Raw genomic sequence first — 25,269 nt, 5'->3', positions numbered from 1 at the left:
TATGTAAAACAATCAAAACTCAATCTGTATAGTCTGGAGGACAGAAGGAAAAGGGGGCACATGATCGAAACATTTAAATATATTAAAGGGTTAAACAAGGTCCAGGAAGGAAGTGTTTTTAAAAGGAAAGTGAACACAAGAACAAGGGGACACAATCTGAAGTTAGTTGGGGGAAAGATCAAAAGCAACATGAGAAAATATTATTTTACTGAAAGAGTAGTAGATCCTTGGAACAAACTTCCAGCAGACATTGTAGATAAATCCACAGTAACTGAATTTAAACATGCCTGGGATAAACATATATCCATCCTAAGATAAAATACAGAAAATAGTATAAGGGCAGACTAGATGGACCAGGAGGTCTTTTTCTGCCATCAGACTTCTATGTTTCTATGTTTCTAAAACAAGGAAGATAGATCTAAATAGTTTTCCATTTTTATCTTACAATATGTACATAAAATTTGCTATTTATTTATTCGTTTTTTATGCCGCCCTTCTCCTTAGACTCAGGGCGGCTTATAACATGTTAGCAATAGCACTTTTTAACAGAGCCATCATATTGCCCCCACAATCCGGGTCCTCATTTGACCCACCTCGGAAGGATGGAAGGCTGAGTCAACCTTGAGCCGGTGATGAGATTTGAACTGCTGACCTGCAGATCTACAGTCAGCTTCAGTGGCCTGCAGTACAGCACTCTACCTGCTGCGCCACCTCATCTCATATATAAGACAATGATGAAGTAGTAAAAATATTGTATTGGAATAGAGGGCTAGAATTGTCTGATATCAACTCAGTATTGGACAGATAACAGATCATTAAAATGTAATGTGTCGGAAAACCTTTCTTACAAAATGGTTCTTAATTTGCTGATTTAATAACAGGGGTGAAATGCTCCCAGTTCACTCGTGCTGTCAGTTGTCAGAGAGCCAGTCACGAGGGCAGCACAAGGTTCCGCCCACCTGCCCAGCCACCACCATTTAGGTTCTTTTACCCTCTGCGCATGCACAAAAAGCTTTGCGCATACGCACAGCGTAAAAGAACCCAAATGGCAGCGTCCGGGTGGATGAGCATAGCTTCACACTGCTTTCACGACTGGCTCACCGACAACCAACAGACACGAGCAAATTATTAAGTAGATTAATATTAAAAATATTGTCCTTGTTGCCCTACAGTAAATATACTGCTCAAAAAAATAAAGGGAACACTCAAATAACGCATCCTAGGTCTGAATGAATGAAATATTCTCATTGGATACTTTTGTTCTGTACAAAGTTGGATGTGCAGCATGTGAAATTGATTGTCAATCAGCATGGACAGTTTGATTTCACAGAAGTTTGATTTACTTGGAGTTTTATTGTGTTCTTTAAGTGTTCCCTTTATTATTTTGAGGAGTATACATAAAAAGAACTATTATTGAGTACAGGATACTTATAAAGGGATATGGAAATGTGGCGGGCTAAGGCATCATATATGGCTTTTTCTAGCCCAAATGATTCTAGAATTGAACATTGATTTATTTTATGGCAACTCTTAGGTATAGAAAAATAGTTTATCTATTTAAGCATTTTTATTCTACCCCTTCTGGTAGTTTGCAACATACTGTATCCATGAAACCCATAAACTCATTCCATTGAAACCAGCCCGAAATATTAGTAATTCCTATCGTAACTGGGTTTTATCGATTGTGATATTTAAATGCAATTACAATTAGTCTATCAACTAGGGAAATACAGTAAGATGTAAAGATTAAATGTTTTAAAATTAAAACATTTCCAACTGTTCTGTCTTTAAAAGGTAACTTTTGAAATACATAAACAGAACCTTTCTCGGATGTTCAGGGAATATGAAGAGAAAGGAGAGGAAGCCTTCAGTGCTGGTGCATCATCCATTATTAGAACAGTTTCAGGTGTTAGCAAAGATACCGAAGTTACAGAGAAAGTCCATCTTGAAAGAAAAGAAGCTGACACTTCTTTAGTTGATGCTGGCAACAGAAGCACGAACAACAGCATTTTGAAAGAGGAAAGTGGATTACCTGATTTGGAAGAACACAGTCATTTAGAAACAAACAAAGAAAAAAACAAAACTGAAAATATTCCAATACCTCTTGATTTAAATGAAACTCCTAGTTTGGATCTTCCCTTACAAGACCAGGGGACAAAACAGAGCTCAGAACATACCGCTGAAATTATTGGAATAAACCACGAAGAAAAAGAAATAAGTCCCAGTGATTCACAATCACCTTTAGAAAACGTTGAAACGATAGAAAGTCCAGAAATACTAGAAAATGTATATGTGGAGGAAGATGAAGATTTTGTTGATTTAAAAGAGGAGACTAATCTGGCACTTACAGCAGAACAATGTGTTCCAAAACCCATCGAGGAACCTGATTTGAGTGATGGCCAGGTAACCCCAGATGTACAGCAGTGCACTGCTTCAATAGAAGTAGTACCTGAAATTGTCGAAGGATCAGTTGTTGAAGAATCAGTGGAAGCACAACAGCCAGAAATCAGCGGTCCGGAAGTAAACACAGCCCGGTCAACTTCAGACACTGAGAATAACATTGATGACAAAAGTACCAATCAAGCCCAAACCAAGACAGTTGCAGATAGCACAAAACCACAGACTTCAGAAGCAATAATTGCTTCAGATAAGAAAATTGCCAGACTTGATGTCTCCAGCATTGCCTCAGATACAGAAAGATTAGAATTAAAACCCCATGCAAATCCAGAAGTAAATCACCCTAGACCCGTTTCTGAGGTAGGTTCTCCACTACTATCTATTTAACTAAGTTAAAAATGTTTACCAGGTAGCATGATTGTGTGAATGTGTGTGTGTGTGGAGGTGAGAATGTCTGTCTGCTTAGCTAATTTTTTACGGCAGTTATAATTATGAATGTTAACAGATTTGTAAAGTGACCTAGATAGATTATTAGATATTTTAACTGCAAATATCATAAGGCGGAGATTAAAATGTCACATGATTTTCCGTATTTTAATAATTTAAAAATAGAATGCATGCAAGCTCAAACTCAATCCAGACAAAGACGGAGTGGCTGTGGGTTTTACCTCCCAAGGACAATTCCATCTGTCCGTCCATTACCCTTGGGGGGGGGAATTATTGACCCCCTCAGAGAGGGTTCGCAACTTGGGCGTCTTCCTCGATCCACAGCTAACATTGGAACACCATCTCTGGCTGTGGCGAGGAGGGCATTTGCCCAGGTTCGCCTGGTGCACCAGTTGCGGCCCTATTTGGACAGGGGGTCATTGCTCACAGTCGCTCATGCCCTTATCACCTCGAGGTTCGATTACTGCAACGCTCTCTACATGGGGCTACCTTTGAAAAGTGTTCGGAAACTTCAGATCGTGCAGAATGCGGCTGCGAGAGCTATCGTGGGGCTTCCTCGATTCGCCCACATTTCTACAACACTCCGTGGCCTGCACTGGCTGCCTATCAGTTTCCGGTCACAATTCAAAGTGTTGGTAATGACTTTAAAAGCCCTACATGGCACTGGACCAGAATACCTCCGGAACCGCCTTCTACCGCACGAATCCCAGCGGCCGATAAGGTCCCACAGAGTTGGCCTTCACCGGGTCCCGTCGACTAAACAATGTCGTTTGGCGGGCCCCAGGGGAAGAGCCTTCCCTGTGGCAGCCCCGGCCCTCTGGAATCAACTTCCCCCGGAGATTAGAACGGCACCCACCCTCCTTGTCTTTCGCAAGTTACTTAAGACCCACCTATATCGCCAGGCATGGGGGGAACTAAGACATCTCCCCCAGGCTTATTATATTTCATGTTTGATGTATATGTGCTGTATGGTTTTTAATTGTTGAGGTTTTTATATATTTTATTATGAGATTTGTTCCATTGTTATACTGTTTTTATTACTGTTGTGAGCCGCCCCGAGTCTTCGGAGAGGGGCGGCATACAAATCTAATAAATTGAATTGAAGATTTGCATCACTTATGCATTACTCTTAATTAAAGTGATGTTCCTAAGTGCTTCCCTCCTGCAGAAATATCTTCCAATGGATAATCATCAAGTTACTTCACACTTCCTCAAAGGAGGAAAATCACAGGCAGCAGCAATCTATGCACCCTATGTGGTAAGGTTTAGCTGCTGCTTATTCTTACCTTGGCTGGCAGACATGGTGGCATAGTTGCTAAGTAGTGTATAGAATTGATATGACTGCTTAAGCATAGTCCTCAAATAATCTTGGTTTTAATAAAATTAGAATTGACACTACCCTAGCTGTAGAGTGTGAACAGCTTGTCCTTGAATTAGATATCTACTAAGGCTCAGATTAAATTTTCTAAGTGATCTTCAGCTCGATTTACCTCTCGGTATATATTGTTTGCAAAGACATCTAGGCAATACGATTCATCAGATCAAAATGCAGCAACTCCTGCAGATGGGCAGAGGAAGGATTCTAGATCTACCATGTTCCGTATCCCTGAATTCCGATGGTCCCAAATGCATCAACGTTTGCTTACAGATCTTCTCTTTTCTATAGAAACAGATGTGCAAATGTGGAGAAGGTAATGTCTATACAAAATCTTAGGCAGTTTACATAGCATAAGCAAAATCTGTAAAACTGCATCTTTGAATTATATTTTTAAATGGATATTGACAAAATGGAACGGGTCCAAAGACGGGCCACAAGAATGGTGGAAGGTCTTAAGCATAAAACGTATCAGGAAAGACTTAATGAACTCAATCTGTATAGACTGGAGGACAGAAGGGAAAGGGGGAGACATGATCGAAACATTTAAATATGTTAAAGGGTTAAAAAAGGTTCAGGAGGGAAGTGTTTTTAATAGGAAAGTGAGCACAAGAACAAAGGGGCACAATCTGAAGTTAGTTGGGGGAAAGATCAAAAGCAACGTGAGAAAATATTATTTCACTGAAAGAGTAGTAGATCCTTGGAACAAACTTCCAGCAGACGTGGTTGATAAATCCACAGTGACTTAATTTAAACATGCCTGGGATAAACATATATCCATCCTAAGATAAAATACAGAAAATAGTATAAGGGCAGACTAGATGGACCATGAGGTTTTTTTCTGCCGTCAGTCTTCTATGTTTTTATGTTTCTAATGGATGAATTGTGATATACAGGTGTAACTGAGTTCTCAAAATTGAATTGGAGTCTTTCTTGACCATAGAAACATAGAAGTCTGACGGCAGAAAAAGACATTGCAGGCATTAAGATAATTGAAGTTCCTAATAATAAATATTCATCACATACTTAAAGATAGTTTGTGGAGTTTTATGTTCTGAAGAAAATTAGAAGGATAAGGAGAGAGAATTTTCAATTTAAGATAAAAATGCATTGATAACTTAGAATGCTGATGTGTGATTCTTAGCTGCAGGAGAAATTTCTGGTTGATATCAGTAAATAATACTTCAACAAATAAGTATTTTGTAACACTGCAAGAGAAATTACATATAACCCATATATTTTATTTTTGGATCAGTCATTCTACCAAGACTGTGATGGACTTCGTGAACAGCAGTGATAATGTCATCTTTGTACATAACACAATTCATCTTGTCTCTCAAGTGATGGACAATATGATTATGGCTTGTGGTGGCATATTACCTTTGCTTTCAGCTGCTACATCTGCTACGGTAAGAAATTCAGTTTCCAATACACAAGTAGTGCTTTGTGTCTTTGTGTCCTAAACTAAAATTATGCTCAAGTATGCTTGCTTAGGGCTATGCTGGGGTGGATTTTTTTTTTTCTGTGAGCTAACACTAAAAAAACTGAATTATGTGACATGGATTTCATTTGGCCTTTCTATTCTTTGAGTAAAAAAAGATATATGAAAACATTCTCACGGATCCAATATAAGTCTAGTAAAGATGAGATACTTGGAATTAGTCTGTTTCTTTCCCTTCCTTGCTCAAATGTGCTTTATGTTCTGTAGTATCGTCCGGGGTATATGTAAGGAGAGCAAAAGGGTAAGATGACAGTTGTAACCATGTGATTGAAGCATTGCCATTTATACAATATATGTGTATGACATATCAGTTTATCATCTCTGCAAATATCTTCTTCCAAGACCAGGAAACACTTATTGAAGAGGATACCAGATTGGAATGGTATCCTATTTTGTGTTTTGGCCCTTTCTAATTTTGTTTGCTGTTAAAAATCTTATCATATGTTCAGTCGAGCTCTCTGGTAGAATCCTCCCAAAAATTCACAGGTACAATTTCAGACGCACACACACTTTTGAAGATTCAAAACAATGTTCTTTATAATGAAAATTCACTTAACCTAAGCCCTCTTTTGGGATAGCAAAGAGCACTAGTCTCTAAACAAACTGGTAATTTGTACAAGTCCCTTATCAGTTCTGTGATACTTAGCTTGCAGCTGTGAGGCAATTCACAGTCCTTCTTCTTTCACAAAGTGAAACACTTTGCCCTGGTTTAGTTTCAAAGCAGGGAAAAATCAGCACACAAAAGGTCACAGTCAGTAAAGCAGTCATGAAACACAATGATCAGATAATCCTCCAAAATGGCCAAACCCACAGGCTGCTCTTTATAGCAGCCTCACTAATTACCACAGCCCCACCCAACCACAGGTGGCCTCGTTTTCTTTGATAATAATCTCTCAGTTGTTGCTGCCTATGCATCGCTCTCCTCATGTGTGGCTAGACAATTGATCTCCTTCTGAGCTGTCTGCCCCACTCTCCTCCTCCCTGTCACTCATGTCTTCTTGGTCAGAAGAGCCTTCATCAGCAGATTCCACCAGGGACAAAACAGGCCTGCAGCATATGGAGGTCTCCCCCACACCCACAGTCCTTGGGGCAGGAGCTGGGCCAGAGCTAACCACAACATCATAAATGCGATTTTTGCTTTACTGTTGGAAGTCTACCACAGAATAAATTAGTTTGGGACATTTCATAATTAGTTTAAAACAGGATTCACAATTTTTTTTGAACCAGATTGCCAGTTAAGGAATAACACATACATTTATTCATGCACCTTTACCCTCATATGTTATCCCTTTCCCTTATTCTCCAAAGTCCCGTAGAGACACTATGGCTTTGATGCCGTTCCTTTGCCTATATATAACAGGGCACCATGGCTGTCTGCTGAAAACAAGACTGTTTGATGTGCTGTCATAAATCTCCTTTCAGGAATTACAGAGGGTTTCAGAAATAACTGACATGGAACTTTTGTATCCAGAAAGGGGCTTAAAGGGAACAAAATTATCTCTCTGCTATCGCTGTGTTTCGTAATCATTTTTTTCTTTCCCAAGTATGTGCCCATCCCTGTTCACTAGATTATTAATTTTTGCAAATTGCAATCACATTCTGACTTAGGTGTTTACAATTTTGCTGAAATATTTGTCCATTTTATTTCTATTTCAGGTCTTTCTTAGTACTAATTTAAAGTCTCTTTATTATGGTATCTAGGCAATCAAGGTCATTTAAAGTTATACTTGCTCCTTCATGGAACCAGTTTTGAAACAGTTCCCTTTTATATTATTTATAAATAATATAAATTATTTATATTATTTGGTCTAGTGATTGAGGCATGCGCAAGTGCCCACACCCATAATTCAATGTCTGAGTAAGGTGAAAACAGCTTCGCCCACCCCCCAGAGGCCGGAAATGGCCTGTTTCTCAACTTCTGGTGGGCCCAGTAGGCTCATATTTCGCCCTCCCCAAGGCTCCAAAGGCTTCCCTGGAGCTGGGGGAAGGTAAAAAGGCTCTCCCCCATCCCCCTGGAGGCTCTCTGGAAGCCAAAAATGCCTTCTCAGAGCCTCTGTGTGAGCCAAAAATCAGCTGGTTGGCACACACATGTATGTTGGAGCTGAGCTAGGGCAACTGCTTGTGTGCCAGCAGATATGCATGCCACCTGTGGCACCTGTGCCATAGGTTCGCCATCACTGGCCTAGAGTAAAGGGTTTCTAATTAGAGCCTTTAGTAGCTTGGTACCCCTGTTTCGTTATTGTAGCTTCAAATTGTTGCTGCCTGAGGGAGTTGCTAAGTGAGGTCTACCTGATACACAGCCATAGTATACATTAGACCAGTGTTTCTCCGTACTGAAGGAGCGGGTCCAGCAGTCACATGGGTTGCTCATGTCCAATCCGGTGGAACTGAGCCTAGTATTAAAAAAGCTTGCCGGATCCGCCCCTTCCCCAGAATTCGCTCAGTTCGCATATCCTGCGGTTGTATGTGATAGCTCGTTCAACATTCTAACACCTTCCCTTCGATCTTTCCTTCAAAAAGTAGTAAGATTTATTGTCTTTATTTATTACTTGCACTAATTGCGCCAGCCGTTTTAAAGAAAAACAGAAAAAAAGCGGCTCGGTTTTTTTTTCCTTGGGAGAAGTTGCGGTTTCGTTTCCCCCCGGCGGTTTTGCCGGTTACGATTCCTGCGGCCGCTTGTGGATTCCTCTAATCCCTTGGCCTGGAGGTCCCGGTGCAAGTATTTATCCATTGATTTATTGATTATTTATTGTATATAAGATATTAAGGGCTTATAAAATACCTCCTGCGGAGTGAGACGCCTTCTAGTCTCCTGGACTTAGTCGATCGCTTTTCCCTTAAGAATTTCTACGGAGCGATTTTCGGCGCGAAGGCCTTCGCGCCCTTTTTTTAAAAATCTAGGCCTCTCGTGTTGGCCTTCTGCCAGCCGCGTAGGCCTCAGTCCACCGCGTGGATCCGGGAGCGGGCCTTGGGGGTCCCAGGCTAAATTCTCCACCGGCTAAGCCTCCAACCAGAGTGCCTTGGTTTTACTTAATTACAAAGTTTAGGGAGGCTGGCCCCGCTGGATTTGGGGGCACGAACTCTGGGTTTGCCCAGATTGTCCTCACGTTTCAGCAGCTTCGAGGCCTCGAAGCAGGATCCATTCCTCTTGGGAAGTCCTTGAAATCTTCTCCTTAATTTTCAGTTATTGGCTCAGCCTTGTCTTCTGTTAATTGTCAGACTATGGCTACTTTTCCCAAGAGAGGCACAACTAAAGGTCCCAGAGAGGCCAGGCCTACAGGCGATGAAATTACTAGTATCCCCCAGGCCTCTTCCTCCTCTTCTCCAGGGGCCCGCCCCTCGACCAAGGTCACCAGGGCCGAGAAGAGAAGGGACCTAGCCCTACAAAAAATTCATGACAAATCAGCCAAACGTTTGAAAGTGCAGGCCCAAGTAATCAGTAGTCAAGACCCACCAGAGGCCTCTAGTCTGCCTCCCTCTGGGGTCCCTGTGTTATCTCTGGATGAGCCAAACCTAGACAGACCCCAACCTAACCTATGGGGCATAGGTCCAGAGGAACCAGATATTATTGAAGATTCCCCCCAGCCAGGATCCTCCCAGGCCTTTAGGGATTCTTCTGCCATTTCTGCTGATATTTCCAGTTTACCTCCTGAGTTCCAATCTATTTTTGCTGTGTTGTCCAAAGCCATTGATGCCAAACTCTCTACCATCAATGAGCTTCCCTTACCTCTTCCTCCTTCTCGTTCCTCCCGCCCCTTGGGTTCTTCCCCAGCGGTCAGAGCTCCTATTCAGGATGATTCAGAATCCTCCCAGGATGAATATGAGGATGTAGAGGAGGATGAAGACCCTTTTCAGGGATTATCAGAGGATGAGGAATCCCAAATAAAGGTCCCTCCTCCAATTACTATTTTTCCTTCTCAACTATTCAAATCTCTCCTTCTCAAAGCTAGAATTTCTACGGGATTAGCGGCCCAGGAGAAACAAGCCTCCACTTCCACTGATCCCCCGGAGGAGAATCTACCTTACTTCACAGAGGAACAGGAGGATAACGAGGTAATTCCTATGCCTAAACTGTTCAAAGATGCCTTACTCAAACAGTGGGATTTTCCAGCCTCTGGCCTTAATCCCTCTACCAAGGACAGAAAGTTGTATAAACTCTCCTCTTCCTATGAAGAGCTTCTATCCTTTCCCAAACCAGATGAACCTGTCAAGATTCTTCACTCGGCAGCGGCTGTGCCAGGCGAGGCGGAGGAAGTCCTCCGCCCAGAGGAAAAGCGCATCGAGCAAATGCTCAAAAGAGGATTTACCGCTGATTCCTGGGCTATTAAAAGTTCTGCAGCGGCCTCCTTCTTCTCCAGAGCCATGCTGCTGTGGCTTCGCCAACTTCAACAGCACATTCCTCCCGATGACTTGAGAGGTCAACAAGACTTCAACAAGGTCTTTGCAGCTGCCCAGTACGTGGCTGATGCCACCTTACAATCTACTAGATTTTCTGCTAAGTCTATTGCAGCTTCTACAACGGCAAGAAGACTTCTATGGATTCGCCCTTGGCAAGCGGGAGTTCGCCAAAAGTGGCAGTTATCCCAGGGCCCCTTAAAACGTGACCTTCTCTTCGGTGATCTCCTGGATCCACTCCTCACGGAGACCTCGGACAAGAAGAAGGTTTTGGGTCCAACCACAAAAAAGGTTACCAAAACGCAGTCCTTTCGTCGCCCAGGGCGCCAGCAAGATCAAGCGGCTTCCTATCAGAGATCTCCAGGTCAGTATTCCCCCCGCTTTCGTTCCCAAGGCAGGAACTCCAGGGGTAGAGGGTTTCGTTTCCAAAGGGGAGCTTCCTCTAACAGGGCTTCAAAAAAACCTAGATGGTAATCTTACCTCCATTCCCATAGGGGGTCGCCTAGCTCATTTCGCCTCTAATTGGCGTCTCACCTCCAAGGACCCTTGGGTCATTGACACTGTTCAATCAGGCCTTCTTTTAGAATTTATTTCTCCTCCCCCAAAACGTTTTATTTCCTGCCCTTCTCCCAGGTCATCCTCAGATTGTAACCGTATGGAGGAGGCCATTTCTCATCTATTGTCCATCAGAGCCATTCAACCGGTCCCTTCCGGTCAGAAGGGCCTAGGGTTTTATTCCATTCTATTTATGGTTCCAAAGTCCTCCGGAGGTTGGAGAGCCATTTTGGATTTAAAGAAACTAAACCTATTCATCAAATATAGGAAGTTTAAGATGCACTCCTTGTCTTCTATTTTGGCCGCCATTCACTCGGGAGATTTCATGGTCTCCTTAGACCTCACTGAGGCCTACCTTCACATTCCTATAGCCAAGTGCCACAGAAAATTTTTACGTTTTTCTTTTCAAGGCAGGCATTTCCAGTATAGGGCGATGCCATTTGGCCTCTCCTCAGCCCCTCGGGTCTTTACAAAGCTCTTGGGGTCCCTGGCGGCCTATATCCGGGCGTCTCCCATCCACATTTTATGTTATCTTGATGATATTTTAATTCATGGGAACTCCCTAGAGAGAGTGAAAACAGACCTTTCTGTCACCATGTCAGTCCTCCAGGACCATGGATTTTCCATCAACTTTGATAAAAGTCACCTCCAACCTTCCACTTCCATTTCTCACCTGGGATCCATTATTGATGCAAAATCCTCCCAGGTTTTTCTCTCTCCCGAGAGAAAACTCAGTATAGTGGAGTTAATTTCTAACATTTTATCTAATCCTTCAGTATCCATAGTTACTCTATCTTCCCTTTTGGGGAAGATGGTGTCATGCATAGGCATCATTCCCTGGGCTCGCCTTCATGCTAGGGAACTCCAGTGGCTACTGTTGCCTTTTCAGAGATCGGGGCACAGCAACTCAAATCGACGCATTGTCATCCCACTGAGTGTTCGCAGATCCTTCAAGTGGTGGACGTCTCCAGCCATGGACAGAGGATCCCCGTTCAGGTGCCCGGATCAATTTGTCATCACCACAGATGCCAGTCTATCGGGATGGGGCGCCCACGCCCAGGGGATGATAGCCCAGGGCACGTGGTCCCCGGAGGAAGCTTCCAGGCCAATCAATTGGCTAGAGTTAAGAGCCGTTTCCCTGGCTCTGAAGCATTTCTCTCCTCGCATCCCCAACCGGCACGTTCTCATTCTCACCGACAACATTGCCACAAAAAGCCATATCTGCAGACAAGGGGGCACGAGATCCAAGGCTCTCATGAGGGAGGCCCTCAAGTTGGGTCTTTGGGCGGAAAAACATCTCCTGTCGCTCCTAGCCGATCACATCTCGGGGAGTCTCAACGTCCAGGCGGATTGGCTATCCCGAGCAACGATAGACCCAGGAGAGTGGAACCTCCACCAAGACCTGTTCCATCAAATCACCCTCAGATTCGGCCTACCAGTCCTGGATCTCTTCGCAACCAATGCGAACGCCCAACTCCCTCGCTTCTATTCCAGATTTCCATCCCCGGGAGCGGAAGCAATCAATGCCCTCCGGAGTCCATGGCCTCCAGGCCTACTCTACGCATTTCCTCCAATTCCAATCCTCCCGGACGTGATTCACAAGGTCCTCACCGAGAGGGCCCGAGTAATCTTGATCGCCCCTCATTGGCCCCGCCGGCCCTGGTTCGCAGATCTCCAACAGCTGTCCGTCCAGGACCCTTGGCGACTCCCCGTTTCGGGGGATATGCTGCGGCAGGGGGCCTCTTTCCATCCAGACCCGGAGTGGTTCCACCTCACCGCCTGGCTGTTATCAGGAGAGATTTAGAACTGCGTGGTCATGACCCCGAGTCAGTGGAGGTCATTCTAAAGGCCAGGAGGGGCTCGACCAATCGAATCTACGACCACACGTGGTCCAAGTTTCACCAGTGGTGCCTACAGGAAGGTTTCTCCCCTCTGTGCATCCCCATACACAGAGTTATTTCCTTCCTTATGCAAGGCTTCCATAAAGGACTTTCCACCAGCACCCTCCGGCGTCATCTGGCAGCCATTTCATCTGTCCTAGGGGGTCCCCGCAGACAGCCTCTCCGATCCTTCCCTGAAGTCCAGGAATTCCTCAAGGGCATAGCCAACCTCAGACCTTCCAAGGTCCACAGGTATCCATCCTGGGATTTGCCTCGGGTTCTCCATTCCCTCACGCAGGCACCATACGAACCCCTAAAATCGGCGTCCCTCAGGTACCTATCCTTTAAGGTAGCCTTCCTGGTGGCTATTACCTCTGCCCGACGCATTTCGGAGCTAGCTGCCCTCTCAATCAGGCAGGACCTTTGCCAATTCCATCAGGACAAGGTAGTCTTGCGACTGGACCCCACCTTCTTACCCAAGGTCAGTTCCATGTTCCACAGATCTCAGGATATTGTACTACCTTCCTTCTGCCTCCAATGAGACCATCCCTTGGCAATTAGATGGCACACCCTGGATCTCACCAGAGCGCTGAGAATATATATCCAACGCACAGGACCCTTTCGGAGGTCAGAAGCACTTTTTGTAGCCTATCATCCCAGAGTCATGGGGGCCAAAGTGTCTTCAACAGTAATAGGCCGTTGGATCAGAGGGACTATATCTAAGGCCTACGAGTCGGCCTCCCTCTCAGTTCCAAGGAACATCACTGCGCATTCCACCAGGAGCGCAGCCACCTCGGCTGCTTGGGCGACTCAAGCCCCGTTGGAGGAGGTCTGCAAAGCAGCCACTTGGGCCTCGCCAAATTCCTTCATCAGGCACTACAAAATTGATTCTTACGCTTCAGCGGACGCTGCCTTCGGCAGAAGGGTACTCCAATCCGTTATCTCACATGATAGCAAGCTAATCCCACCCTAGGGACCATCTATTGGGTATGTCCCATGTGACTGCTGGACCCGCTCCTTCAGTACGGAGAATAGGCGTTGATTGCTTACCTGAACGCCTCTTCTCGTACGGTGAGCGGGTACAGCAGTCACTTCCCGCCCTTCTGTGTGTTCTCTTTACCTTTCTATATCTTCCTTTTTCTAACTATGAGAGTTGAACACTACAGAGCTTCACAACTGAGCCTAGTCTATGGATTCGCGAATTCTGGGGAAGGGGCGGATCCGGCAAGCTTTTTTAATACTAGGCTCAGTTCCACCGGATTGGACATGAGCAACCCATGTGACTGCTGTACCCGCTCACCGTACGAGAAGAGGCGTTCAGGTAAGCAATCAACGCCTATTTTCACTAGTGTGCCGTGAGACATGGTCAGGTGTGCCGCGAAGAAGGAAGCTCAGGTTCTGGTCTCACAACTTTTTGCTGAGAGAGAGAGGGAGAGAGAAAGAGAGTGAAAGAGAGAGAGAGAGAAAGAAAGAGTGAGAGAAAGAGAGAAAGAAAGCAAGAAAGAGAGAAAGAGAGAGAGAAAGCAAGAGAGAGAGAAAGCAAGAGAGAGAGAAAAGAGAGAGAGAAAGAAAGAGTGAGAGAGAAAGCGAGAGAGAGAGAGAGAAAGCAAGAGTGAGAGAGAAAGCAAGCAAGAGAGAGAGAGAAATAGAAAGAAAGCAAGAGAGAGAGAAAAAAGGAGAGGAAGGGAGGGAGAGAGAGAGAAATGAGCAAAGAGGGGAGGAAAAAAGAGAAATGAGGAAATGATTGAGACAGAGGAAATGAGAGGAAAGAGAGAGAAACAAAACAGAGAGAGAAGTGACTCTTGATTTAAAACATATGATAAAAAGCACCCAAAAAATAAGAGAGAAAAACCCCAGGCCCTCACCTGTTTTTTGAAATGGTTCAAGAGTACACACACACACACAAGAGGGGGAGGAGACAGGGATGGAAAAAGAGGGGAGAGTGTCTTAGAGTGTCGTTTTGTGTCCTTTTGGTTGGTGGTGTGCCCCAGGATTTTGTAAATGTAAAAAATGTGCCGCGGCTCAAAAAGGGTTGAAAATCACTGGATTAGACTATGGTAATTTAGGAAGGTATATAAAAGTAAACCATTTTCCATTCTCCAGCATGAATTGGAAAATATTGAGCCAACTCAAGGATTATCAGTGGAAGCTTCCATAGCATTCCTTCAAAGGTTAATTAGCCTTGTGGATGTATTGATATTTGCAAGCTCCCTTGGATTTACTGAAATTGAGTCAGAGAAAAACATGTCATCTGGTGGAATTTTACGGCAATGTCTTCGACTTGGTAAGGAAATAGTTGTTAGCATTGAGATGTTTTTTATCTTTGATAAGTTATCTTAAATATATTCACAAAGACAATTCCTATCAAAGTTGTAATGCCCCTGTATCCATCTAGAGATCTAATGGCCATTTATATATATATATAAAAAGATTGATTGGAAAAAGAAAAGGAATTATTTCTTCCTTTCTAAAATGAATTGGAAATCCTTTAATCTTATATGCAGAACCTTATAGAATAGCCAATCACAATGTTTTAGAGATGTGTCATGTATTTCTGCAAGTCAATGGTTCAGAACCATGTAGTATTCTGGATACTTCATGACAGTATTGTGACTTTAACATCAGAAACTGCTTTCAGTCTGAAAATCTAGTGCAAATATAGATGACTCACCCTTAGCATATTGTGGAGATAAATCAGAATATTGTGGAGATAAATAGGGCGTTTTGGAAATCAGATTGCAGATTGAATGTTTGACACATTGCATTGTAAAGTAGGAAAATGAAATATCACACAACTGAAAATTAATTAAATATCTCAATAGAAATGTGTGGGTGTAACATATTTTTACTGATAATGAAAAGGCAGGGAGACTACTGTAGATCTATTTCGGGTTTATTTTGCCCTCATCAGGTAGCCACACCCTTACTGGGATTTGAACTGGGGCCTCTGCCTTGTAAGGCAGAGAATTAACCTCTAGGCTACACAGCTTCCTTTTTGCCTCTCAGCCCCACTACACAGCTTCCTTTTTGCCTCTCAGCCCCATCAGGGGAGATATATATATATGCCACCTTTTTTTTTGCTGAATTTGAAAATTAAGGGAGACTAGGATAGATCTATTTCGGCCTTATTTTGGCCTCATCAGCTAGCCGTACCCTCACTGGGACTTGAACCTGCAACCTTTGCCTTGTAAGGCAGAGAATTAACCTCTAGGCTACAGTATCCAATCCCTTCAGCTCTGCACCAGGGAAGGGTTACATATTTTTGTGTCGAATCACCCTGGTTGTATGGAAGGAACATCACAGCTCCTTTTTTTTTTGCCTCTGGGCCCAACCCAGGGCCATTTCCAAGGCAGTTAATTTTATTGATAGCCGACAATTCTATCTATAAGTGTCACATGTTTTTTGCTGAATTTGAAAATTAAGGGAGACTAGGATAGATCTACTTCGGCCTTATTTTGGCCTCATCAGCTAGCCATACCCTCACTGGGACTTGAACCTGCAACCTTTGCCTTGAAGAGCAGAGAATTAATCTCTAGGCTACAATATCCAATCCCTTCAGCTCTGCACCAGGGAAGGGTTACATATTTTTGTGTCGAATCATATATATATATATAAATTCAGCGGTCCTTAAAAATGTATCCTTTCATTTTAGTCTGTTCGATAGCCGTCAGAAATTGTTTGGAGTGTCAGCAACAGCATATGTTGATGAAGCCCAGTGGAGAAAATGTTAAGCATCAGAAAACACTACAAAGCCTTATGGCCTCAGGAAGGACTGGAGCAAAGGTAACTGTATTTTTTGAAATCAATACTGGCAAATGATGATTTCCCTCCCCCCCTCCCCCTCTGTATCTGGATGAATACATTTATATGACTTTTTAATATTAAAGTGGATATTAAAAACCAACTATGGTTGTTTAATACCTAGACATTTATTTTAAGTTATATATACGATGTAATAATTGTGATGGTCTTGGTATATTCAGGTTTCTTCCCGTGTAGGATTTAGAAATTTCTGGCGACATTTCGACGAGGTCCCACTCGTCATCTTCAGGCTGGTGCTTCTGTCCTTGTTCTAGGGCGAACACCCCTAGAACAAGGACAGAAGCACCAGCCTGAAGATGACGAGTGGGATGTTCTAGGGTGTTCGCCCTAGAACAAGGACAGAAGCACCAGCCTGAAGATGACGAGTGGGACCTCGTCGAAACGTCGCCAGAAATTTCTAAATCCTACATGGGAAGAAAACCGAATATACCAAGACCATCAGACCTGTACCTGTGAAAATCTACGAAAACTAATGTAATAATTGTATATATGTAATAATTATACATGTAAATGCTGTCACTTTTCAGGAAGAAAGATGTATTAAATGTAAGTCATAAATGCTTTTAGTTTCTTTGCACAGTGTTATTTTATTTTACAATCATGATCTGTGGAGTCAAGGCTGCCCAGCCCAGCATGAGTGCAAGGGGACTGGCAAAAAGTGTGGGGTTGGGGAGACTTATCCGAGCAACTTGTGGCCTTGACTGCAAGATTCCCCATTGACTTTTTCCCTGCAAGCTTCCCAGGAAGAAAGTAGTAAGTTCAACCCCAGTGTCTGCCATCAGTCACAGTTACATAATTTCCTTGCAAGCTTTCCTGTCTTGGCTTGTGAGAATGTGTCAGAGAACCTTGTAAAATTCAAAGTGTTGGTCATGACCTTTAAAGCCCTACATGGCATTGAACCAGATTACCTCCGGAACCGCCTGCTACCGCACAAATCCCAGCGACCGATAAGGTCCCACAGAGTTGGCCTTTCCGGGTCCCGTCGACTAAACAATGTCATTTGGCGGGCCCCAGGGGAAGAGCCTTCTCTGTGGTGGCCCCGGCCCTCTGGAACCAACTCCCCCCGGAGATTAGAACTTCCCCCACCCTCCCTGTCTTTCGTAAACTACTCAAGACTCACTTATGCCACCAGGCATGGGGGAACTGAGATATTCCTTCCCCCTAGGCCATTACAATTTATGCATGGTATGTCTGTGTGTATGTTTGGTTTTATAATAAGGGTTTTTAGTTGTTTTATTAATTGGATTGTTACATGCTGTTTTTATCATTGTTGTTAGCCGCCCCGAGTTTATGGAGAGGGGCGGCATACAAATCCAATAAATAAATAAAAAAGGATCACGTGTAGTCCTTTCAGCTACATTTCCCTACCTTATACAGAATGGCCATGAGTGGATAAAAAAATCCCTGGGAACAGGAACAACTTCTGACTTCCTTTGGACTTCCTCACTGAATGTCTTCATGGGAAGCTGGCATTGACCCTCAGATATCCCTCCCTCCCTCCCCCTTCTTTCTTTCTTTCTTTCTTTCTTTTTTCTTTCTCCCTCCCTTCTTCCCTCCCTTGAGGGAGTGAATAAAGGATTCTGTGATTGGCTGGGAAGTTGCTACGGAATGTTGAAAATGAGGACTATGTGACCATGGCAGTGGCCGAGCTATTAAAGTAGTTTTAACTTTTCCAAATTTCATTTTCTCAGAAGTAACGGATCTTGCCATTCTATAAGTTAATCCATTTGAGGTACATTTATTGACAAGGTTTTGCCCTACGATACATAATTTTGCCCAGATCACAGATATATGAGTAGTATACAGATCTCAAACTTTATACAGTGATACCTCTACTTACGAACTTAATTTGTTCCGGGACCAGGTTCTTAAGTATTAAAGTTTGTAGGAAGAAGCAATTTTTCCCATAGGAATCAATGTAAAAGCAAATAATCTGTGCGATTGGGGGAAACCACAGGGAGGGTGAAGGCCCTGTTTCCTCCCAGGAGATTCCTAGAGAGGCCCCATGGAGGTTTCTCCCCGTCTTTTCCGGCCCTGTTTCTTCCCAGGAGATTCCTAGAGAGGCCCCACGGAGGCTTCTCCCTGCCTTTTCCGGTTACAGTTTTGGAGGCTCAGGTTTGTAAGTGGAAAATGGTTCTTGAGAAGAGGCAATAAAATCTTGAACACCCGGTTCTTATCTAGAGAAGTTTGTAAGTAGAGGCATTCTTAGGTAGAGGTACCATTGTATAAATATTTGAAAAACTACAATTTAATATTGAGAGTGAAAGCGAGAGAGAGTGCTATTGAAATTAAAAATTAAATAATAGTTGCCTCTTTGTTTCTTTTGAACAGAGTCCAGTTGATATGGTAACTGGAGGGATTTCTCCAATAAGAGATATTGACAGACTTCTACAGGATATGGATATTAATCGGCTCCGTGCAGTGGTATTCAGAGATATAGTAAGCAACATTTCCTACTTAATTCCTTTCGTGTATAGTTGTTAAACATATGCACCATCCAATGATACCAAAATCTAACAGTGTATGTACATGAAATTGTAAAATCCTGTGGGAATAGCAAATCAGGAATTGAGATCAGGTGGAAAGCTTAATATCATATTAACAGTTGTTTCTGCAGGTGCATTCGATTTTGTAAATATTTTTTAAATTGAAATGTATTAAAAACCAGAACGTTATCATTGTGCTCCTACAATAGTTGAATCATCAGGACAACCCAAGTTCTTTTATTTAAAAAGCAGGATTGGAATGAGTCCAAATATTTTTAGCACATCACCAATACAGTACTGAGCCGGGGTGGCGCAGCAGGTAGAGTGCTGTACTGCAGGCCACTGAAGCTGACTTGTAGATCTGAAGGTCAGAGGTTCAAATCTCATCACCGGCTCAAGGTTGACTTAGCCTTCCATCCTTCCGAGGTGGGTAAAATGAGGACCCGGATTGTGGGGGCAATATGCTGGCTCTGTTAAAAAAGTGCTATTGCTAACAAGTTGTAAGCCGCCCTGAGTCTAAGGAGAAGGGCGGCATAAAAATTGAATAAATAAATAAAATAAATAAATACATGTCAATAGCATGCCAATAGAATATTTCTCAATTCTTTTTAAAAAAAAAAATATTTTAATTGAGTTTTTTTAAAAAAGACAAAGAAAGACATACAACACTAAACATTTAAGGAGCTACCATTGCTCCGCTTGTCGTAGAAGTCTGTCTAATACAGAAATATAAAAAATCCTAACTGTAATCAGATCTAAGCAGAAATACCACACATGTAAATTACATTCTTGTTAAATTCAACTCTACATTTCTAATATTAAACTTATTAATTAAATTTCTTTATGTTTTAAAATATTCTATACTTATACAAAAAGAGAAGAAAAAGAGAGAGAAAAAAAGAAAAAGTTTATTAGTAGTACTATTTACCATTTCATTCTATATTATAATTAATTATTAATAGCATTTTTAAAATTCCACCAATCATATACTTTGTCCCATATCTTATAATATTCTGTTTCAGTTTGATTATTTAAACGTTTAGTCATCATATCTAGTTCTGCACATTCTATAATTTTTTTAAATACAGTGATCCCTCGGGTTTCGCGAGGGTTCCGTTCCAAGAGCCCTCGCGAAACTCGATTTTTCGCGATATATTGGTGCGGAAGTAAAACACCATCTGCGCATGCGCGCCCTTTTTTTTTTCATGGCCGCACATGCGCAGATGGTGGAGTTTGCGTGTGAGCGGCGGGGAAGACCCAGGGAAGGTTCCTTCGGCCGCCCAACAGCTGATCTGCTCCGCAGCGCGGCAGCAGCGAGGAGCCGAAGATGGGGTTTCCCCGTTGCCCAGGCAACGGGGAAACCTCATCTTCGGCTCCTTGCTGCCGCCGCGCTGCGGAGCAGATCAGCTGTTGGGCGGCCAAAGGAACCTTCCCTCGGTCTTCCCGCCGCCCAGGCAAAGGGGAAACCCCAAGATCGCTTGCCGCTTGCCCGTTCACCCGCCCGCCTGGCCGCTCGCTTGCCCGTTCACCCGCCCGCCCGGCCGCTCCGCTTGCCCGTTCACCTGCCCGCCCGGCTGCTCGCTTGCCGCTCGAGAGCAAGAGGGGAAGAGATAGAGAAAGAGAGAGAAGGAAAGAAAGAGATGAGAGAGGGAGGAAGAGAGTGTGAGAGAGGAAGAAGCAAGATAGAGAAAGAGAGAGAGAAAGAAAGATGAGAAAGGAAGGGAGTGACGTCATCGGGTGGAAAAATCGCGATATAGCATTTCGCAAAGATCGAGATCGCGAAACTCGGGGGATCACTGTACTTCAGTATCTTTTGGTATTGTTTTTTCTTTCCATAGAATATTTCTCAATTCTGAATCTGTAGATGTTTAACTTCATTCAAATATAAAACTAGAATAATATATCAGTTGCCTAGATTAAAACGTTTCTATGTGAAAGGAAATCTCTGTGAACATTCAAAATTATAAAATGAAATGTTCTGCTATTTTATCAACATATGCAATTAACAAAGACCAGGATTTAGTCCAGCATTAAATGAGCAAAAAGGGAGAGTCTCCAAACATGCTTCTGGAAATTTTAAATGAATTCTGAATTCCACTGCTACTTCTGGATAAAGAATCTTTTAAGAGAATAGAATAGAATTTTATTGGCCAAGTGTGATTGAACACACAAGGAATTCATCTTGGTTCACATGCTCTCAGTGTACATAAAAGAAAAGTTTGTCAAGAATCATAAGGTACAACACTTAATTATAGTCCAGGTACATATAAGCAATCAAATCATATTAGGAATCAGTCAATATAAATTGTAAGGATACAAGCAACAAAGTTACAGTCATACAGTGATTTGTAGGAGGAGATGGGCGATGGAGCAATGAGAAAACTAATAGTAGTGCAGACTTAGTAAATAGTTTGTTTACCAGAGTGAGGGTGTTCGGGGGAAAAACTGTTCTTGTGTCTAGTTGTCTTGGTGTGTAGTACTCTATAGTGATTTATTTATTTATTTATTGATTGATTGATTGATTGATTGATTGGATTTGTATGCCGCCCTTCTCCGTGAACTCAGTGATGTTTTGAGGGTAGGAGTTGAAACTATTTATGTCCAGGATGTGAGGAGTCTGTAAATATTTTCACCACCCTCTTTTTGACTCGTGTAGTATACAGGTCCTCAACGGAAGACAGGGTGGCAATAATTGTTTTGCAGTTCTGATTATTCTCTGAAGACTGTGTCTGTCTTGAACCAAACCAAACGGTTGTAGAAGTACAAATGACACTCATTTGCTTATGTACTCATCATAAGACATTGTGGGGAGCTCTTTGAAACAGTTGCGGTAAGCTGTTTTATTGAGCAAAAGACTTGCTTTCCAAATGCAGCTGCAAGAACAGTCATGGGCTTTCCCAAATATGCCCATGTTACACCAACACTCCGCAGTCTGCATTGGTTGTCGATAAGTTTCCGGTCACAATTCAAAGTGTTGGTTATGACCTATAAAGCCCTTCATGGCACTGGACCAGATTATCTCAGGGACTGCCTTCTGCTGCACGAATCCCAGCGACCAGTTAGGTCCCACAGAGTGGGTCTTCTCCGGGTCTCGTCAACTAAACAATGTCATTTGGCGGGACCCAGGGGAAGAGCCTTCTCTGTGGCAGCCCCGGCCCTTTGGAACCAACTCCCCCCCAGGGATTAGAATTGCCCCCACCCTCCTTGCCTTTCGTAAGCTTCTTAAAACCCACCTCTGCCGTCAGGCATGGGGGAACTGAGTTATTCTTTCCCCCTAGGCCTTATAATTTACTCATGGTATGGTTGTATGTATGTTTGGTTTTATAATAAGGGTTTCTTAGTTGTTTAGTATTGGATTGTTACATGCTATTTTTTATTACTGCTGTTAGCCGCACCGAGTCTGCAAGAGAGGGGCAGCATACAAATCCAATAAATAAATAAAATCACTCCATGTGATTTATACAGCCCTAATAAATCCATGTAGATATTTTTGTTGTAATTTCCTTGAGGAAATTATTTTGTGATAGTAATGTGTAATTCAGGTCTTAGTGTCAGACAATATAGTAATTTTTATTTGTTTTGCTTTTTTTTAGGAGGACAGTAAGCAGGCACAATTCTTGGCTTTGGCTGTAGTGTATTTTATCTCTGTACTCATGGTATCAAAATACAGAGATATTTTGGAACCTCAAGATGAACGGAGGCAATTTCAACCTTCTCAGTCACCCAAAATAGGTTAGTACTGTAGGCACCTGGAAATATATTTTATTGATTAGAATAGGATATCCATATATTTCAGCAACTTGAAGACATGTGTTTTCAATTCCTAGAATTTTTAATATTTACCATGCTTACCGGAGAATTCCAAAAGGGAGTTGAAAGCCACATAACGTTGCTGATGTTGGGGAATAGTCTTAAAATCATTAGGAGGCCATACAGATCATTTTGCAAATTACTGTTCAGTAAATATATTCATATATCATACGTTTGATTGATATATAGGGCTGTTCTATTAATTTATATAATTTGGAGGCATAAGGGTGAATATTTTTATTTTTAGATTATGTTCTATTCATAATATTTTTTGTTAACATTCTGAATAATTCATTGATTTATGATACTGGTTTTTATTATGAAAAATGTTATGAATAGCATACTTTCATATATGTACTTTAAAAATATGAATTGAAAGATTACTTTTAATCTGTGACTTGAAAGTGATATTAAAAACTTCTGATTATTACTTCTAAATATGGACTTAGTTTATTAGCCTTCAGATAACCTTAGAATTGATCATCAATTTCTGTTTACTGTCCAGAACATTATTTTTAAATATTTAATTGGTTTAATGCAAGTTTAATATATAAAATATATATTAATAGTAAATACCAAATAGGATCAATGTCCTTCAGAAATTAACTGGATGATACCTTATGTTCATACATGTTCATTACCTTATGTTCATAAATTACAGATTAGATTACAGATTAACAGAGTTGGGAGGGATCTTGTAGTCATCTTGTCCAACCTCCCCCCCACCAACCCCCCCCCCCCCAGTGTAAATAATAACACTTTAAGAAATGCAGTCTAAGTCCAAATGCGTCAATGTGTTAAGCTGAAGGATAAATTGATCATATCAGGTAGGTAGATAAATAGATTGGAATGGACAAATTTTTGCATTGATTTATTAGTAAATAAAGAGCCCTTATATTTTTGATTGTATGATTTGTATGATTGTAAAATTCAAAGCTGCAAAGTTCCAGATAATTAACAAATGGCAGGAAAGAGATACAGAAGCCATCGACATAATTCCCGATTGGAAGATTCTGCTGGAAATTAATTATCTATGAATAGCAAGATTGGATGGAATCTGGAATCAGTTATAGCAGACCTTGATATTCTATACATTATATTTTTAATTGTTTTCTAGATTCATTGTGAGTATTTTTTTGACAAGTTGTAGATTGTCTACCTAACCAGTTCCTTTTCAGCTGAGTAAATAAAGAGACATCGTAAGTATTATATTTTAATTGCTCTAGCATAGAACCTAGTTGGAATTCTTAGTTACAATAACTTCTAGTATTGTCCATATGATGAATTAAGAACAGAAAACTTTAAGAACAGATATTAGTTGTAATTTTGGTTAAGACAGCAATTGTTTCTAAAATAATCTCATCACTTTGAAGTTAATTCTGATATTTTATACTATATCTTATATATGTCTCAAGTTAAGGAAGAACAATCTGAAGCTATTACCGCTTTAAGTCAGGAACCTGCTGCGCAGTCGGAAAGTGTGACGTCGGTACAAAGAAGGGATTCTGGAATTCAGGAGGAAGCCCATTCTGGATCAGGACATAATTCTGAGATGGTTACTGAACCAGAAAGACAGAGTATAAGCACAGGTCCAGATGCAATCAGTGAAATATTATGTACTCTTTCTTCAGAAGTTAATAAATCTCAAGAAAATAAAAACGAAGTACATAATGAGGTTGATGGTAAAGCTGCATCCTCTGTACAAACTGCAAAAAACGTCAATGTGAAAGACATCCTAAGAAGTTTGGTCAGTGCTCCTGCGGATGGGGCCGCGCTGGACCCTACTGTTCTTCCACCGCCTTTTCTTGGAGCCCTTGGTGATGGTGCTACTGCACAGCCAATACAGTTTCAATCTTTTGACAGGTAAGGATGGTTAAAACCTTGACCTATATAAAATGACATATAAAATAACTTTTAAAAAATTTAAATATTTTTCCTGAAATGTGCATAATATATATTATATTATATTATATTATATTATATTAATTATATTATGTATACAATTTATGTATGGTACGTTGTATGTATGATTGGTTTTTAAAATAAGGGCTTTTAGTTTTTCAGTATTGGATTGTCGCACATTGTTTTTATTACTGTTGTTAGCCGCCCCGAGTCTGCGGAGAGGGGCGGCATACAAATCCAATGAAATGAAATGAAATGAAATGATATTTATTATATTATAATATAATCCCAGCGACCGGTTAGGTCCCACAGAGTTGGCCTTCTCCGGGTCCCGTTGACTAAGCAATGTCGTTTGGCGGGACCCAGGAGAAGAGCCTTCTCTGTGGCGGCCCCGACCCTCTGGAACCAGCTCCCCCCAGATATCAGAGTTGCCTCCACCCTCCTTGCCTTTCGAAAGCTCCTTAAAACCCACCTCTATCGTCAGGCATGGGGGAATTGAAATGTCCCTTCCCCCTAGGCTTATAGAATTTATACATGGTATGCTTGTATGTATGAGTGGTTCTTTAAATTGGGGTTTTTTAGATTGTTTTTAATATTAGATTTGTTTACATTGTCTTTTTATATTGTTGTTAGCCGCCCCGAGTCTTTAGAGAGGGGTGGCATACAAATCTAATAATAATAATAATAATAATAATAATA

The 25,269-nt window shown here is 41.9% G+C and overlaps 1 protein-coding gene across 6 annotated transcripts in view; it reads left to right on the top strand.

The window, feature by feature from the left end:
* The window catches only part of LRBA (LPS responsive beige-like anchor protein), a 453,900-nt gene that overhangs the window by 79,747 nt on the left and 348,884 nt on the right, over positions 1-25,269 (top strand). For all 6 annotated transcript variants that reach the window (XM_070757811.1, XM_070757810.1, XM_070757809.1 and 3 more), the window contains 8 exons: positions 1,795-2,757; positions 4,360-4,535; positions 5,475-5,628; positions 14,654-14,834; positions 16,203-16,333; positions 18,704-18,811; positions 22,452-22,590; positions 24,084-24,531. In XM_070757811.1, coding sequence (XP_070613912.1) covers positions 1,795-2,757; positions 4,360-4,535; positions 5,475-5,628; positions 14,654-14,834; positions 16,203-16,333; positions 18,704-18,811; positions 22,452-22,590; positions 24,084-24,531 — 2,300 coding nt within the window. The remainder of the gene's footprint in view (positions 1-1,794; positions 2,758-4,359; positions 4,536-5,474; positions 5,629-14,653; positions 14,835-16,202; positions 16,334-18,703; positions 18,812-22,451; positions 22,591-24,083; positions 24,532-25,269) is intronic.

This window comes from Erythrolamprus reginae, chromosome 7 (assembly GCF_031021105.1).
Source record: "Erythrolamprus reginae isolate rEryReg1 chromosome 7, rEryReg1.hap1, whole genome shotgun sequence".
Lineage (NCBI taxonomy): Eukaryota > Metazoa > Chordata > Lepidosauria > Squamata > Dipsadidae > Erythrolamprus > Erythrolamprus reginae.
The sequence above is the reverse complement of the archived record's forward strand: the minus strand, read 5'-3'. Positions and strand labels throughout refer to the sequence as shown.